Consider the following 14,284-nt stretch of genomic DNA (forward strand, 5'->3'; position numbering starts at 1 on the left):
AACAGGTTTCATGAATTTGTTCATCAATAAGTCAAGACTTATGGGGCTCTTGGCAAGAAAGTCTTAAAAAACAGCTAGTAAAGCCATTCTCAGCAATAGTGATCTAAGATGAGTACAAAGGACTCAACAAAGAAAAATGGTATGCATATCCAGATAATGAATTGATGGACTCTGAATGCAGATCAAAGCATATTTTTCACTTACTTTTTCCTTTTTCATGTCTTTCTTACCCTTTTGATGTTTCTTTCACAACTGTGTTAATATGGAAATATGTTTTACATGATATCACATGAATAAACCATATCAAACTGCCTACCATTTTCAGAAGAGGGGAGAAAAAGGAGGGAAGGAGAAAAATTTGGAACTCAAAATCTTGTAAAAATGAATGTTAAAATTTTCCTTGATGTATAACTGGGGGAAAAATAAAAATGCTCTTTAATAATAAAATAAAAATTAAAAGTCCAGTAAAAACATTTTCTTTATGGCTTGTGAATCTAACTAGGAGGGATTTAAACTGGAAAGGGAAGACAAAGCAGGGGGAACCTCCATAGATTTGACAAGCCTGGTATCATAAAGTTTAGCAGCTTCAACACACAAAAAATAGTAGAAGAAAAGTCCAATATTTACCCCTGCATATGAAAGAACAGAAGAGATACAGAAGAGAATCAACAATAAAAATCCAGTCTCTGATGTCTATTTACAAAGGTATCAGATATGGTAAAAAATAAGGTAAATTAGCAACAAGGAAGAAAACTTCAAGTGTCATAGAACTTTGGTTTTAAAAAAAAATAGGAATTTTGAATAGAAATTTGACTCTAAAAGAGTATATATCTTATTCAAAACAAGAGGAAAAGATAAAAGTAGAGTAGATGGATTAGCTTTGTATGTTAAAGAGATAGATTCATATGAGATCCATAAACTTAAGGGAAAAGCATAGAGTGAGCACTCCATGGTAGAAATATTAACAATACTGGCATGATATAGTCCATGAAGTCATGAAAACTCCAATATGATTTAAGAACTAAACAATTTATAGACTACAGACCACTGGACCAAAGGAGCAATCAAGTAATGAGTTTGGGAGATAAATCTCAAACCTGGTATGGAAATGTGGTTTTGTAGTGATGAAGACTCTGACCAATCTTGCATCATAGAGAGGAAGGATAAGAAGAGGAAGGATTGTTCATCTAAATTCTCCAAGCCAACTCTTTTCCTGCCATAAGCTAAGGAGCTCCTATATCTGTCACCCAGAAGCCAAGGAGCTCCTATATCTGTGACTTACCTTAATGAAAATCTTTTTTGTTTTTTTTTAAAATGAGATTCCCCCCATCTCATCTAGCTAGGTCCCCATTCCCATTATGACTCAATAAATCTTTAATTTGCTCCATTTATAACTGGTTCCTCCTTAAGCAACTTAGTGTTGCCTTTCTTGGTGGCTTACCATATGTATACTCAACTTACTATAGATACTTAATCCTTTATCCTATTGTAGCTCAGAGACATCTGCTAGCTTCAACCTTCCTCAGCTTCAATTGAAATTATAGGTGTATACCATCATAGCCAGAAATTATAATAGTTTCATTTTTCAAAAGATACAGAAAAAAAAATTATTGAGTTGTATAGCCCTTTCTTAGCAATTAAAATAGAAGGTATTTGTTGTATATCTTAGTAGTTAACTATGCTTGAGACTTATTATATTCTAATACAGATAATTTATAAATGCAAATTTCATTACCAAAAAATTTCTTTCCCTTTTTGTTTATAATTTGCAAAACTCTTCTGAAAACAATATATGTATATAGGTCTACAAAGTACAAACTTAGAATATGGTAAATGCTTTACATTTTATTAGAAGGATCATCTGCCTACATGACCTTATATCCATCATCAATTTTTTTCAGACACTAAGTATTTTGACATTAGTCTTTCTTCTTTTCATTATCCTAAACAAGAAAGCTTTTTATAATGAGTTAAAATTAAGGAAGGATTACACCTACCAAAAAAGAAGAGAAGAAAGTTTTATTAATTTTGAGGTTCCAGTATTCCTAAAGATCAGGAACTATATTTTTGTAAAGGTTAGGTTGAGATCTCATTTAGAGTATGAAGATGTACAGGTGGCATCCCTGTCTAGAGCTTCAATGGATTGTAAACATTCAGCTGCATAACTCATTGCAGTGTCTAATCAGTTTCTTTACTGGCTTGACTGGGCATAATACAAAAATGAAAAGCTCATATTCAATCCATTCTTCTGGAGCTCAATGTAAGGAAATATTATCAGATGAATTCAACCCACAAAGAAGAACAGGTTACTGAAATAGGAACAGGAGGAAACTTAATTGGAAGTAACTACCCATAACCCTGGAATTCATGATGGTGAGGAGGAGCAAATTCAGATAGTCTGGCTTAAAAAGTAGATTTGGGGAAAGTTTATTTCATAGTATTCAAAGAAAGGATAGCTGGGATTTAGCCCCCTAATATTTTGAGGGGACAGTTGGCTCAGCAGAGATAGGGAGTTCTCAAGATTCAACTTCTGAAGATAAGCAATAATTGTGGGTGGAGCCAAGATAGCAGAAAGGAGATAGGACATTGACTGAGCTCTCCCCAGCTTTCTTCAGAATCACTATTAGATCAAGTCTCTGAACGGATTTTGGAGTGACAGAACCCACAGACATTCAGAGTTTAATAATTTTCTAGTTTAAGTTAATCTTGGAAGGACTTGTCTCATTGGGCAGTGAGAGGGATCTAGCAGGAGGCTCTTAGCCAAAATACAGCAGCATTCTGATTCAGAAGGCCAATGGATCATCAAATCAGCTGTGAGACCTTCAATACAACTACAGTAGGCAAATTGTGAGCCTCCAAACCCTAGCATAACAGGCAGGATTCAGCCAGACCCACCCAGCCAGTGGGAAACATTACCAACACCAACACCATCCTTGTGCAGGCAGTGCAAGGCCCCTGTCTGCTTACAAAAGAGCTTGTGGAAATTTCTCTTCTGCCCTAGGAACAGAGCTCAACTTTTTAAAATGAACAAAAAGGCAAAAAGAATTCTGCCTATAGAAAGCTACTGTGGAGACAGAGAAGATCAGAACACAAACCCTAAAGAGGACATCAAAGACAAAATGCCTTCAGGTGAAGCTTCAAAGGGGTATGGGAGCTGGTCTACAACTCCAAATACTCTTTTGAAAGAGTTCATAAAAAGATCTTAAGAGAAACAAAAGAAAAATGGAGGAAAAGAAATGAGTGCTATGTAGGAGAAGTATGAAAGTGTGGGGAAGAGTCAATACTTTGAAAAGAAAAACAGAAATTGAAGAAAACAACTTAAAAAATAAATTTGGCAAAATGGAAAAAGAAAACAACTCCTTGAAATATTGGTGAAATGGGAAAAAAATCCACTGAACAAAACAACTCCTTTAAAAGTACAATTGGCCAAATGCAAAAGAAAATAATTCACTAAGAATTAGAATTGGACAAATGGAAGTGAATGACTCAATGAGAAATCAAGAATTATCAAACAAAATCCCCCAAAAAGAAAAAATATATAAGAAAACGTAAAATACTTCATTGGAAAAATAACTGACCTGGAAAATAGATTCCAGAGAAAATCTAAGAATTACTGGACTATTTGAAAGCTAAGTGAAAAAAGAGCCTGGATAACATTTTTTAAAAGAAATCATGAAGGAAAACTGCCCTGATATCCTAGAACCAGAGGGTAAAATAGTCATTGAAATAATCCACCAATCACCTCCTGAAAGAGATCCTAAAATGAAAACTTCAAGGAATATTATAGCTCAAGTTCAATATTATCATATCAAGAAGAGACTACTGCAAGAATTCTACAAGAAAGAAACAAATATCAAGAAGCCACAATCAGAATTACCCAGGACCTAGTAGCTTCCACATTAAAGGATCAAAGAGCATAGAATATGATATTCCAAAGGACAAAGGAGCTTGGATTACAGCAAAGAATCAACTACCCAGCAAACCTAAGTATTATCTCGCAGGGGAAAAGATGGATATTCAATGAAATAGAGGGTTTTCAATCATTTTTGATGAAAAGACCAGAGCTGAACTAAAAAATCTCATCTTCAAATACAAGACTCAGGAGAAACATAAAAAGGTAAAAAGGGAAGGAAAAAACTGTTTTTAAAGGTCAGAATGTATACATTTTTACATGGGAAGATGATATATATAACTCTTGAGAATTTATCTTTGTAAGGACAATTAGAAGGGCTAGAAGGTATAGTTATAAATTGACTTTAATGTGATGATGTAATAAAAATTAGGAGTGGAAAACCTAACAAAGATCATGCCATTAATTCAACCAGATCATGTCACCTTCTCTGGGAAAGAAGTCATAATGAGGTTATACTTACTGCAGCTGCTAACAGCTTCCAGGCTTGTCACCACTGAGGCCCAAAACACTGGGACATCTCCTGGCTGAAGTATCACAGGTTCCCCATAGTCTGGTTTGGAAAGATCTTCAATTCCCAATAGCTCTAGAAAGGGCAGATGGAGAAAACTGATATGTCATACAGACACAGGTACCTCTGAGCTGGTACAACTGAAATAGAGAAACACATACATATAGACATATATATCAAAAGAATGAGGAATCTTCCCCACACACACACACACAAACCAGAAGCTTTTGACATACAATGATAGTTATTTTTTAAAAACCTCTTGAGATGAAAGGAAAGATGAAGAAAGGAAGTAAAGAAGACAGAGGGAGGAAGGAAGGGAGAGAGGGAGGAAATAAGAAAGAAAGGAAGAAATAAGGAATAAAAAGGAAAGAGAAGAAAGAAAGTAGTAAAGAAAGGAAGAGGCAAAGGAAAGAAAAAAGAAAGGAAAGAAAGAAGGAAGGGAAGGAAGAAGGGAGGGATTGAAAGAGGAAAGGAGGAAAAGAGGAAGGAAAAAAAAGAACATTACAATTTAAAATTAATCTTCAAAACAACCCTGAGAGATAAGTTTAGTAGTTACTCTCCTTAACCAAAGCAGACTGAAGTTAAGTGACTTGTTAGGATCACATTGGTAAGTGCTACTATCACATAAGTCCAAAAGAGAACCTCTTTTCCCCTAAACCCTACCCGCCTCTTACCTTCCCTGTTATCGTAGTAGACAACACCATCCTTCTAGTATCTTAGACTTATAACCTTGGAGTCATCCAGGACCCATCACTTCCTCTCAAACCCCCGATTTAGCCCAAGAACCCTATCTGAGTTGTTACCGAAGTATGTCAGTTTCAAAGTATGTCCTTTGTAGCTTTTCTCCTCTGACACTTCCATCACTCCGGTGCAGACCTCCATGTCAGACCTACATTATTAAATAACCTGCAAGTAATTAGCCTGCCTCCAGTCTCTCCCCACTCCAGACTGAGCTCCATTCAGCCACCAAAGTGCAGGTCTAACCCCTACTCAGTAAACTCCAGGAACTCTCTAATACATCCAGGATCAAATAAAAAATGCTCTATTTGGCTTTTAGATCCCTTCATAACCCACCACCTCCAACTTTCCAAGTCTACCTTTTCCCCTACCCATAATCTTCCATTCCGTGACAGTGGCCTCCTGACTGTTCCACAAACTACTGAGCTCTCAGTACTTTCTCTTGCTGTGCCCCATTCCTAAAATGTTCCTTCTCCTCATCTTTGCCTACTTATTTCCCTGACTTTTTTCAGTCCAAACTAAAATCCCATTTTTCCCAACTCCTCTTAATTCTAGAGCCTTTCTTTCCTTTGTTAATCATTTCCTGTTTGTTCTTCAAGCTTGCTTTGAAATTTCTATTAGATTATAAGCTCCTTAAGGGCAGAGGTGGCCTTTTGCCTCTTTTTATATTCCCTATACTTTATACACTGTCTGGAACATAGACGGTATTAATAAATATCTATTGATTGATTATCTAAGACCAAATTTGAATTCAAATCTTCTTGAACCCAAGCCTAGCACTTAATTCACCGTGACAATAATTTCCATATAAGAGATCTATTATCTCTAATTTGCTCCTTTGGTTAGAACATAATGATGCGGGAAAGCTTGCTTTCTAGATTCCCACCCTCTCCTAGTTAATAATGTAAATTGCTCTTTAACTCACACATCCTGGTCCTTTTGAATTCCAATAGAAGATCTGGCCTGTTCCCAGCCCCACCCGGATATGAGCCAACTTTGGGGCTACACCCGAAAGCCCCTCGAGCTAAGTTTCCTATTATAAAAAGGCCACGCTGGGAACCCCTCTTTACAGAGATTCCAAACATGGCTACCATGTGAGGACCCTCTGTCCACTGGACCCTCTGTCCAGTGCCCTCCTTATCTCTACCTTCGCCTATACTTTACCTTTGCTTATCTAATAATAAACCTCTTTTATCAATCTAGCTCTCTGGGCCAATAAATGCTTTTATTGGGAACTCGCGCCGCTACTAGACCCCCTTGCGTCGAATCTGTACCCCAAACCTGCCACTAGACCTTAACCCTAATTTCATTTAGGTACCCCAAAGCTAGACCTCAACATTTGGTTCCCTGACGAAACGAACACCGGAAGCTAGATAATTTGGCGATCAAACTGGATCAACCTTTCGGGGCACTCGGAAACAATCTGGGTTTTGAGCTGTTCAGGCAGTATTCTTCCGGGAAGAATCTGCGTTCTTTCTTTGGTCTCACTCTATCTCTAAAGGTAGTGGGGAGAATATCTGTGTTCCGTCTCACTCTACTTCCATTTCAGGTGAAAAGGCTTCTTTGATCTAGACACTCCCCTGCCTCTAAAGTCTTTCCTGGAGCAGATGCTTTCTTGAACAAACTCCCACTGACCAAATCCTTTGGAGAGAGAAAGGCCCTTCCTTTGCATCTCAATGCATTTCTAATCTTTTTTTTTTCGTCACCAGATAGTCCTGCTCTCCAGCAGGAACTGTTGAGACACGAGAGGAAGTGTCTCTTTAACACCACCCCAGACCAAAGAGTGGTCATGTGGCTGTTCTGGGGACCCCACCCTTCTCGGGGGTCCCAGGCCAGCGCTCTCTTTGCTCTGTTCTGGGGAGATAGCCGGAGAAACGTAAGAGGAGCTGTGTTTGAGCCCTTCTCCCATGCCACTGTTAAGTGCAATGGAGTCTCTAATGGTCAGGCTGTAGCCACGAGGAGAAAGGTCACTTAATTGGGGTGAGTTTAGAGAATGTCTCTGCCCATGGCAGCTGCTCCCTGGACAGGGGTAAGCGGTCTTCCCTTCAGGTTTTGCTCTCCCAGCAAGATTTGGGGGCTTAGATGAGCTGCCCTGCCTTCAAGTTCCAGCGTGGAATCGCCAGAGGAGCCCTCGCCATTCAAGACGCACTGCGCTGGGTAAGATGGCATCTCTTCCTCCCCCACCCTCGTTCTGGCCTTTCCTCCCCCTTCTTCCTTGGAGCGGGGAGTGTAGAACTCGAGGCCTGGTTCAGACCTCTCCCATGTGGCTTGGCAACCTGCCGTTTAAATGCTCCTATCCTGTCCCCTCCTTGGGGTTACTGTACAGTGGGGAGATTGGGGACTCAATCTTAATCTTCTCAAATCTCCGGAAAGGTTGTCACCAACTTTTAAAATAGAAATTTGCTAGCAATTTGGACAAGTGAGCCGCGCCCCTTCCAGACCTTTACCTGGCTCTTAAAGCCGCAGCTTCTAGCCCTCAGGACGTGTGCTCTTCCCATACATTTTAAACGGGACTCAGTTCCCTGATTTGGTCATCCTGCGTTAATTGTAGAAACCTCAGAATTACGCTTTTGGAAATTTCTCTTCTGCCCTAGGAACAGAGCTCAACTTTTTAAAATGAACAAAAAGGCAAAAAGAATTCTGCCTATAGAAAGCTACTGTGGAGACAGAGAAGATCAGAACACAAACCCTAAAGAGGACATCAAAGACAAAATGCCTTCAGGTGAAGCTTCAAAGGGGTATGGGAGCTGGTCTACAACTCCAAATATTCTTTTGAAAGAGTTCATAAAAAGATCTTAAGAGAAACAAAAGAAAAATGGAGGAAAAGAAATGAGTGCTATGTAGGAGAAGTATGAAAGTGTGGGGGAAAAGAGTCAATACTTTGAAAAGAAAAACAGAAATTGAAGAAAACAACTTAAAAAATAAATTTGGCAAAATGGAAAAAGAAAACAACTCCTTGAAATATTGGTGAAATGGGAAAAAAATCCACTGAACAAAACAACTCCTTTAAAAGTACAATTGGCCAAATGCAAAAGAAAATAATTCACTAAGAATTAGAATTGGACAAATGGAAGTGAATGACTCAATGAGAAATCAAGAATTATCAAACAAAACCCCCCAAAAAGAAAAAAAATATATAAGAAAACGTAAAATACTTCATTGGAAAAATAACTGACCTGGAAAATAGATCCAGGAGAGAAAATCTAAGAATTACTAGACTATTTGAAAGCTAAGTGAAAAAAGAGCCTGGATAACATTTTTTAAAAGAAATCATGAAGGAAAACTGCCCTGATATCCTAGAACCAGAGGGTAAAATAGTCATTAAAATAATCCACCAATCACTTCCTGAAAGAGATCCTAAAATGAAAACTTCAAGGAATATTATAGTTCAAGTTCAATATTATCATATCAAGAAGAGAATACTGCAAGAATTCTACAAGAAAGAAACAAATATCAAGAAGCCACAATCAGAATTACCCAGGACCTAGTAGCTTCCACATTAAAGGATCAAAGAGCATAGAATATGATATTCCAAAGGACAAAGGAGCTTGGATTACAGCAAAGAATCAACTACCCAGCAAACCTAAGCATTATCTCGCAGGGGAAAAGATGGATATTCAATGAAATAGAGGGTTTTCAATCATTTTTGATGAAAAGACCAGAGCTGAACAAAAAAATCTCATCTTCAAATACAAGACTCAGGAGAAACATAAAAAGGTAAAAAGGGAAGGAAAAAACTGTTTTTAAAGGTCAGAATGTATACATTTTTACATGGGAAGATGATATATATAACTCTTGAGAATTTATCTTTGTAAGGACAATTAGAAGGGATAGAAGGTATAGTTATAAATTGACTTTAATGTGATGATATAATAAAAATTAGGAGTGGAAAACCTAACAAAGATCATGCCATTAATTCAACCAGATCATGTCACCTTCTCTGGGAAAGAAGTCATAATGAGGTTATACTTACTGCAGCTGCTAACAGCTTCCAGGCTTGTCACCACTGAAGCCCAAAACACTGGGACTTCTCCTGGCTGAAGTATCACAGGTTCCCCATAGTCTGGTTTGGAAAGATCTTCAATTCCCAATAGCTCTAGAAAGGGCAGATGGAGAAAACTGATATGTCATACAGACACAGGTACCTCTGAGCTGGTACAACTGAAATAGAGAAACACATACATATAGACATATATATCAAAAGAATGAGGAATCTTCCCCCCCCACACACACAAACCAGAAGCTTTTGACATACAATGATAGTTATTTTTTAAAAACCTCTTGAGATGAAAGGAAAGATGAAGAAAGGAAGTAAAGAAGACAGAGGGAGGAAGGAAGGGAGGGAGGGAGGAAATAAGAAAGAAAGGAAGAAATAAGGAATAAAAAGGAAAGAGAAGAAAGAAAGTAGTAAAGAAAGGAAGAGGCAAAGGAAAGAAAAAAGAAAGGAATGAAAGAAGGAAGGGAAGGAAGAAGGGAGGGATTGAAAGAGGAAAGGAGGAAAAGAGGAAGGAAAAAAAAGAACATTACAATTTAAAATTAATCTTCAAAACAACCCTGAGAGATAAGTTTAGTAGTTACTCTCCTTAACCAAAGCAGACTGAAGTTAAGTGACTTGTTAGGATCACATTGGTAAGTGCTACTATCACATAAGTCCAAAAGAGAACCCCTTTTCCCCTAAACCCTACCCGCCTCTTACCTTCCCTGTTATCGTAGTAGACAACACCATCCTTCCAGTATCTTAGACTTATAACCTTGGAGTCATCCAGGACCTATCACTTCCTCTCAAACCCCCGATTTAGCCCAAGAACCCTATCTGAGTTGTTACCGAAGTATGTCAGTCTCACCTTTGTAGCATTTCTCCTCTGACACTTCCATCACTCAGGTGCAGACCTCCATGTCAGACCTACATTATTATAATAACCTGCAAGTAATTTGCCTGCCTCCAGTCTCTCCCCACTCCAGACTGAGCTCCATTCAGCCACCAAAGTGCAGGTCTAACCCCTACTCAGTAAACTCCAGGAACTCTCTAATACATCCAGGATCAAATAAACAATGCTCTATTTGGCTTTTAGGTCCCTTCATAACCCACCACCTCCAACTTTCCAAGTCTACCTTTTCCCCTACCCATAATCTTCCATTCCGTGACAGTGGCCTCCTGACTGTTCCACAAACTACTGAGCTCTCAGTACTTTCTCTTGCTGTGCCCCATTCCTAAAATGTTCCTTCTCCTCATCTTTGCCTATTTATTTCCCTGACTTTTTTCAGTCCAAACTAAAATCCCCTTTTTCCTAACTCCTCTTAATTCTAGAGCCTTTCTTTCCTTTGTTAATTATTTCCTGTTTGTTCTTCAAGCTTGCTTTGAAATTTCTATTAGATTATAAGCTCTTTAAGGGCAGAGGTGGCCTTTTGCCTCTTTTTATTTTTTTATTTTTTTTTAAATTTTTATTTAATAATTACTTTATATTGACACTCGTTTCTGTTCCGATTTTTTTTTCCCTCCCTCCCTCCACCCCCTCCCTAGATGGCAAGCAGTCCTTTATATGTTGGATATGTTGCAGTATATCCTAGATACAATATATGTTTGCAGAACCGAACAATTCTCTTGTTGCATAGGGAGAATTGGATTCAGAAGGTATAAATAACCCAGGAAGAAAAACAAAAATGCAGATAGTTCACATTCGTTTCCCAGTGTTCTTTCTTTGGGTGTAGCTGCTTTTGTCTGTCATTTATCAATTGAAACTCAGGTCTCTTTGTCAAAGAAATCCACTTCCATCAAAATATGTCCTCATACAATATCGTTGTCGAAGTGTATAATGATCTCCTGGTTCTGCTCATTTCACTTAGCATCAGTTCATGTAAGTCTCGCCAGTCCTCTCTGTATTCATCCTGCTGGTCATTTCTTACAGAACAATAATATTCCATAACATTCATGTACCACAATTTACCCAGCCATTCTCCAATTGATGGGCATCCATTCATTTTCCAGTTTCTAGCCACTACAAACAGGGCTGCTACAAACATTTTGGCACATACAGGTCCCTTTCCCTTCTTTAGTATTTCTTTGGGATATAAGCCTAATAGAAACACTGCTGGATCAAAGGGTATGCACAATTTGATAATTTTTTGGGCATAATTCCAGATTGCTCTCCAGAATGGTTGGATTCGTTCACAACTCCACCAACAATTATTAGTATCCCAGTTTTCCCGCATCCCTTCCAACATTCATCATTATTTTTTCCTGTCATCTTAGCCAATCTGACAGGTGTTTAGTGGTATCTCAGAGTTGTCTTAATTTGCATTTCTCTGATCAATAATGATTTGGAACACTCTTTCATATGAGTGGTAATAGTTTCAATTTCATCCTCTGAAAATTGTCTGTTCATATCCTTTGACCATTTATCAATTGGAGAATGGCTTGATTTCTTATAAATTTGAGTCAGTTCTCTATATATTTTGGAAATGAGGCCTTTATCAGAACCTTTAACTGTGAAAATGTTTTCCCAGTTTGTTGCTTCCCTTCTAATCTTGTTTGCATTAGTTTTATTTGTACAAAGGCTTTTTAATTTGATGTAATCAAAATTTTCTATTTTGTGATCAGTAATGGTCTCTAGTTCATTTTTGGTCACAAATTTCTTTCTCCTCCACAAGTCTGAGAGATAAACTATTCTATGTTCCTCTAATTTATTTATAATCTCGTTCTTTATGCCTAGGTCATGGACCCATTTTGATCTTATCTTGGTATATGGTGTTAAGTGTGGGTCCATGCCTAATTTCTGCCATACTAATTTCCAATTATCCCAGCAGTTTTTATCAAATAATGAATTCTTTTCCCAGAAGTTAGGGGCTTTGGGTTTGTCAAACACTAGATTGCTATAATTGACTATTCTGTCTTGTGAACCTAACCTTTTCCACTGATCCACTAATCTATTTCTTAGCCAATACCAAATGGTTTTGGTGATTGCTGCTTTATAATATAATTTTAGATCAGGTACAGCTATTGCCTCTTTTTATATTGCCTATACTTTATACACTGTCTGGAACATAAAAGGTGTTAACAAATATCTATTGATTGATTATCTAAGACCAAATTGAATTCAAATATTCTTGAACCCAAGCCTAGCACTTAATTCACCGTGACAATAATTTCCATATAAGAGATCTATTATCTCTAATTTGCTCCTTTGGTTAGAACATAAGATTAGCAAAGCCCAGGCTACAAATTCAGTTCTCATACTGACCTGTTAATAGTATAAATCAAACTTCTTCCTAGCTACAGACTTTATTTCTGGGCTCTGACTGGTTGCCTGATAGAGAAGATTCATTAGATAAAAAGACAGGGCCAGAGTGTGAATCACTCTATGTACACCCATTTCCATTTGTATATGCCAGAGTCATCAGTTTTGCATAAAGATAGCATGTTATTGTTTGTGTTTTTTCACAAAATGTAAAGGCAGCATGGTCTGGTGGTTGACAACAGAAAGATTCCTGCATATGGCACGTACTAGTGATAGGCTCCATGGGCAAGTGGCTCCAGTAACTAAGACTGTGAGTTATAGATGAGTTGTTTATTTACATTGGTGGAGGTAATTTTCCCACCAAGACTCCCCTACAATAGAGAAGTCATAGAAATCAACCCTTTTATCTCCACCCCAAAATTTGTTTTCAATGGAACTTTAACTTCCTTTGCAGAATTTTGTGTCATTAGGCAAACTAAATTATACCGGGAATATCTTGTATTCAGGTTCGATCTTTTTCATCTGAATTTAATAGGAACTTTATATCTACAAAATATCACCATTCCCACTCATGATCTTGGACTGTGTTAAATGTCCAGAATAAGGGAATTGATGGTATTCTGCTTTACTGGGATGACCTTTAAGATACTGTGTCCTTTTCTGGATACCACATTTTGGAAAGGAAATTGACAAGCTGGAGAAATCCTTTCTTAAACCCTCTTCCGCCCCCCCAAATTCCAGCACCCTTTCTCTCTCTTTCCCTCTCTCCCTCAATACCACCTTGTGTTCAACTCTTTTGTATTTTCCTATATATTTTTATTCTGTAGCAACTTTATGCAAATGTTGCTTCCAAATATAAAAGCACTGGATTGTTTCATTTCAATCCCCTAAGAACTGAAATAGTTTCTTTTTGGTTTTAGTCTTTTTTAAAAAAAATATCCCACAGCCTCTAGCACAATGCTTGGCATATAGCAGGCATTTAATGTTTGCCTGCCTGCCTACTTGGTTGATTGATTGATTGAAGTGCAAAGGAAAAATTACAGATTGATGAGTCTAAAATTATGCTGGATGAGGAGGGGCTGAAAGAACTGGGGATGTTTAGCCTGGATTTGAGAAAACTTTGAGGAGGAATGTGGGAGGGGGAAGGGGTAATTCTTAAAGGATTTGAAGGGTTGTCATGTTAGAAGACGTATTAGACTTGTAGAATTAAGAATAATGAATGAGTAGGAGTTGCAGAAGGACAGATTTAGGCTTGATAGAAAGAAAAGCTTAACAATGAGAACTGAGAGCAGTAGGCTCCTATCAGTGTGTGTGTGTGTGTGTGTGTGTGTGTGTGTTTGGGGGGGGTGGGTCTTCAAATAGAGACCAGATGACCACTTGTCAGGGCCACAGAGAGGGTTCTTATCTTGATGTTGGTGCTCTGATTTTCCAAAGAGGTTGATGGGAAATGGGCCATGGAGAGCACAGACTTAGCTAATAGGACACCAGCCTACCTGCAAAAAGAATAAGATTCCATGCCAAATTCTGCAAGCATTTTACTAAGTGCTTATTCTGAGCCAGGCCTTAGGCTGGAAGGTGATGCCATATGCAAATGAGGTACTAGGAATACCAAGAAAAACAAAAGAGAATTCCTGCTCTTGCTAACAAGATACTGTTCTTGTTCAGTTTCCTTTACAATTCAATGATTTTTCATTTGTGTCGGTCTTTTCATGAGGATTCAGAATCATTTGGTTGCTGTTTATTCCTTTCAGTCCCTTTGTGACCCCATTTGGGGTTTTTTGGGAAAAGACTGAAAGAGTTTGCCATTTCCTTCTCCAGTTTGTTTTACAGATTAGGAAACTAAGGTAAAAAGTCATTTGAATTGCCCGGTGTTTGAGGCCAAATTTG

At 37.9% G+C, this 14,284-nt stretch overlaps 1 protein-coding gene across 1 annotated transcript in view; it reads right to left on the reverse strand.

Annotated features, from left to right (window-relative positions):
- Positions 1–14,284, reverse strand: part of DGLUCY (D-glutamate cyclase) — a 133,373-nt gene that overhangs the window by 64,239 nt on the left and 54,850 nt on the right. The window contains 1 exon segment of the mRNA XM_051977411.1: positions 9,136–9,258. Within this exon segment, the coding sequence (XP_051833371.1) occupies positions 9,136–9,258 (123 nt within the window).

This window comes from Antechinus flavipes, chromosome 2 (genome assembly GCF_016432865.1).
Source record: "Antechinus flavipes isolate AdamAnt ecotype Samford, QLD, Australia chromosome 2, AdamAnt_v2, whole genome shotgun sequence".
NCBI classification, from domain to species: domain Eukaryota; kingdom Metazoa; phylum Chordata; class Mammalia; order Dasyuromorphia; family Dasyuridae; genus Antechinus; species Antechinus flavipes.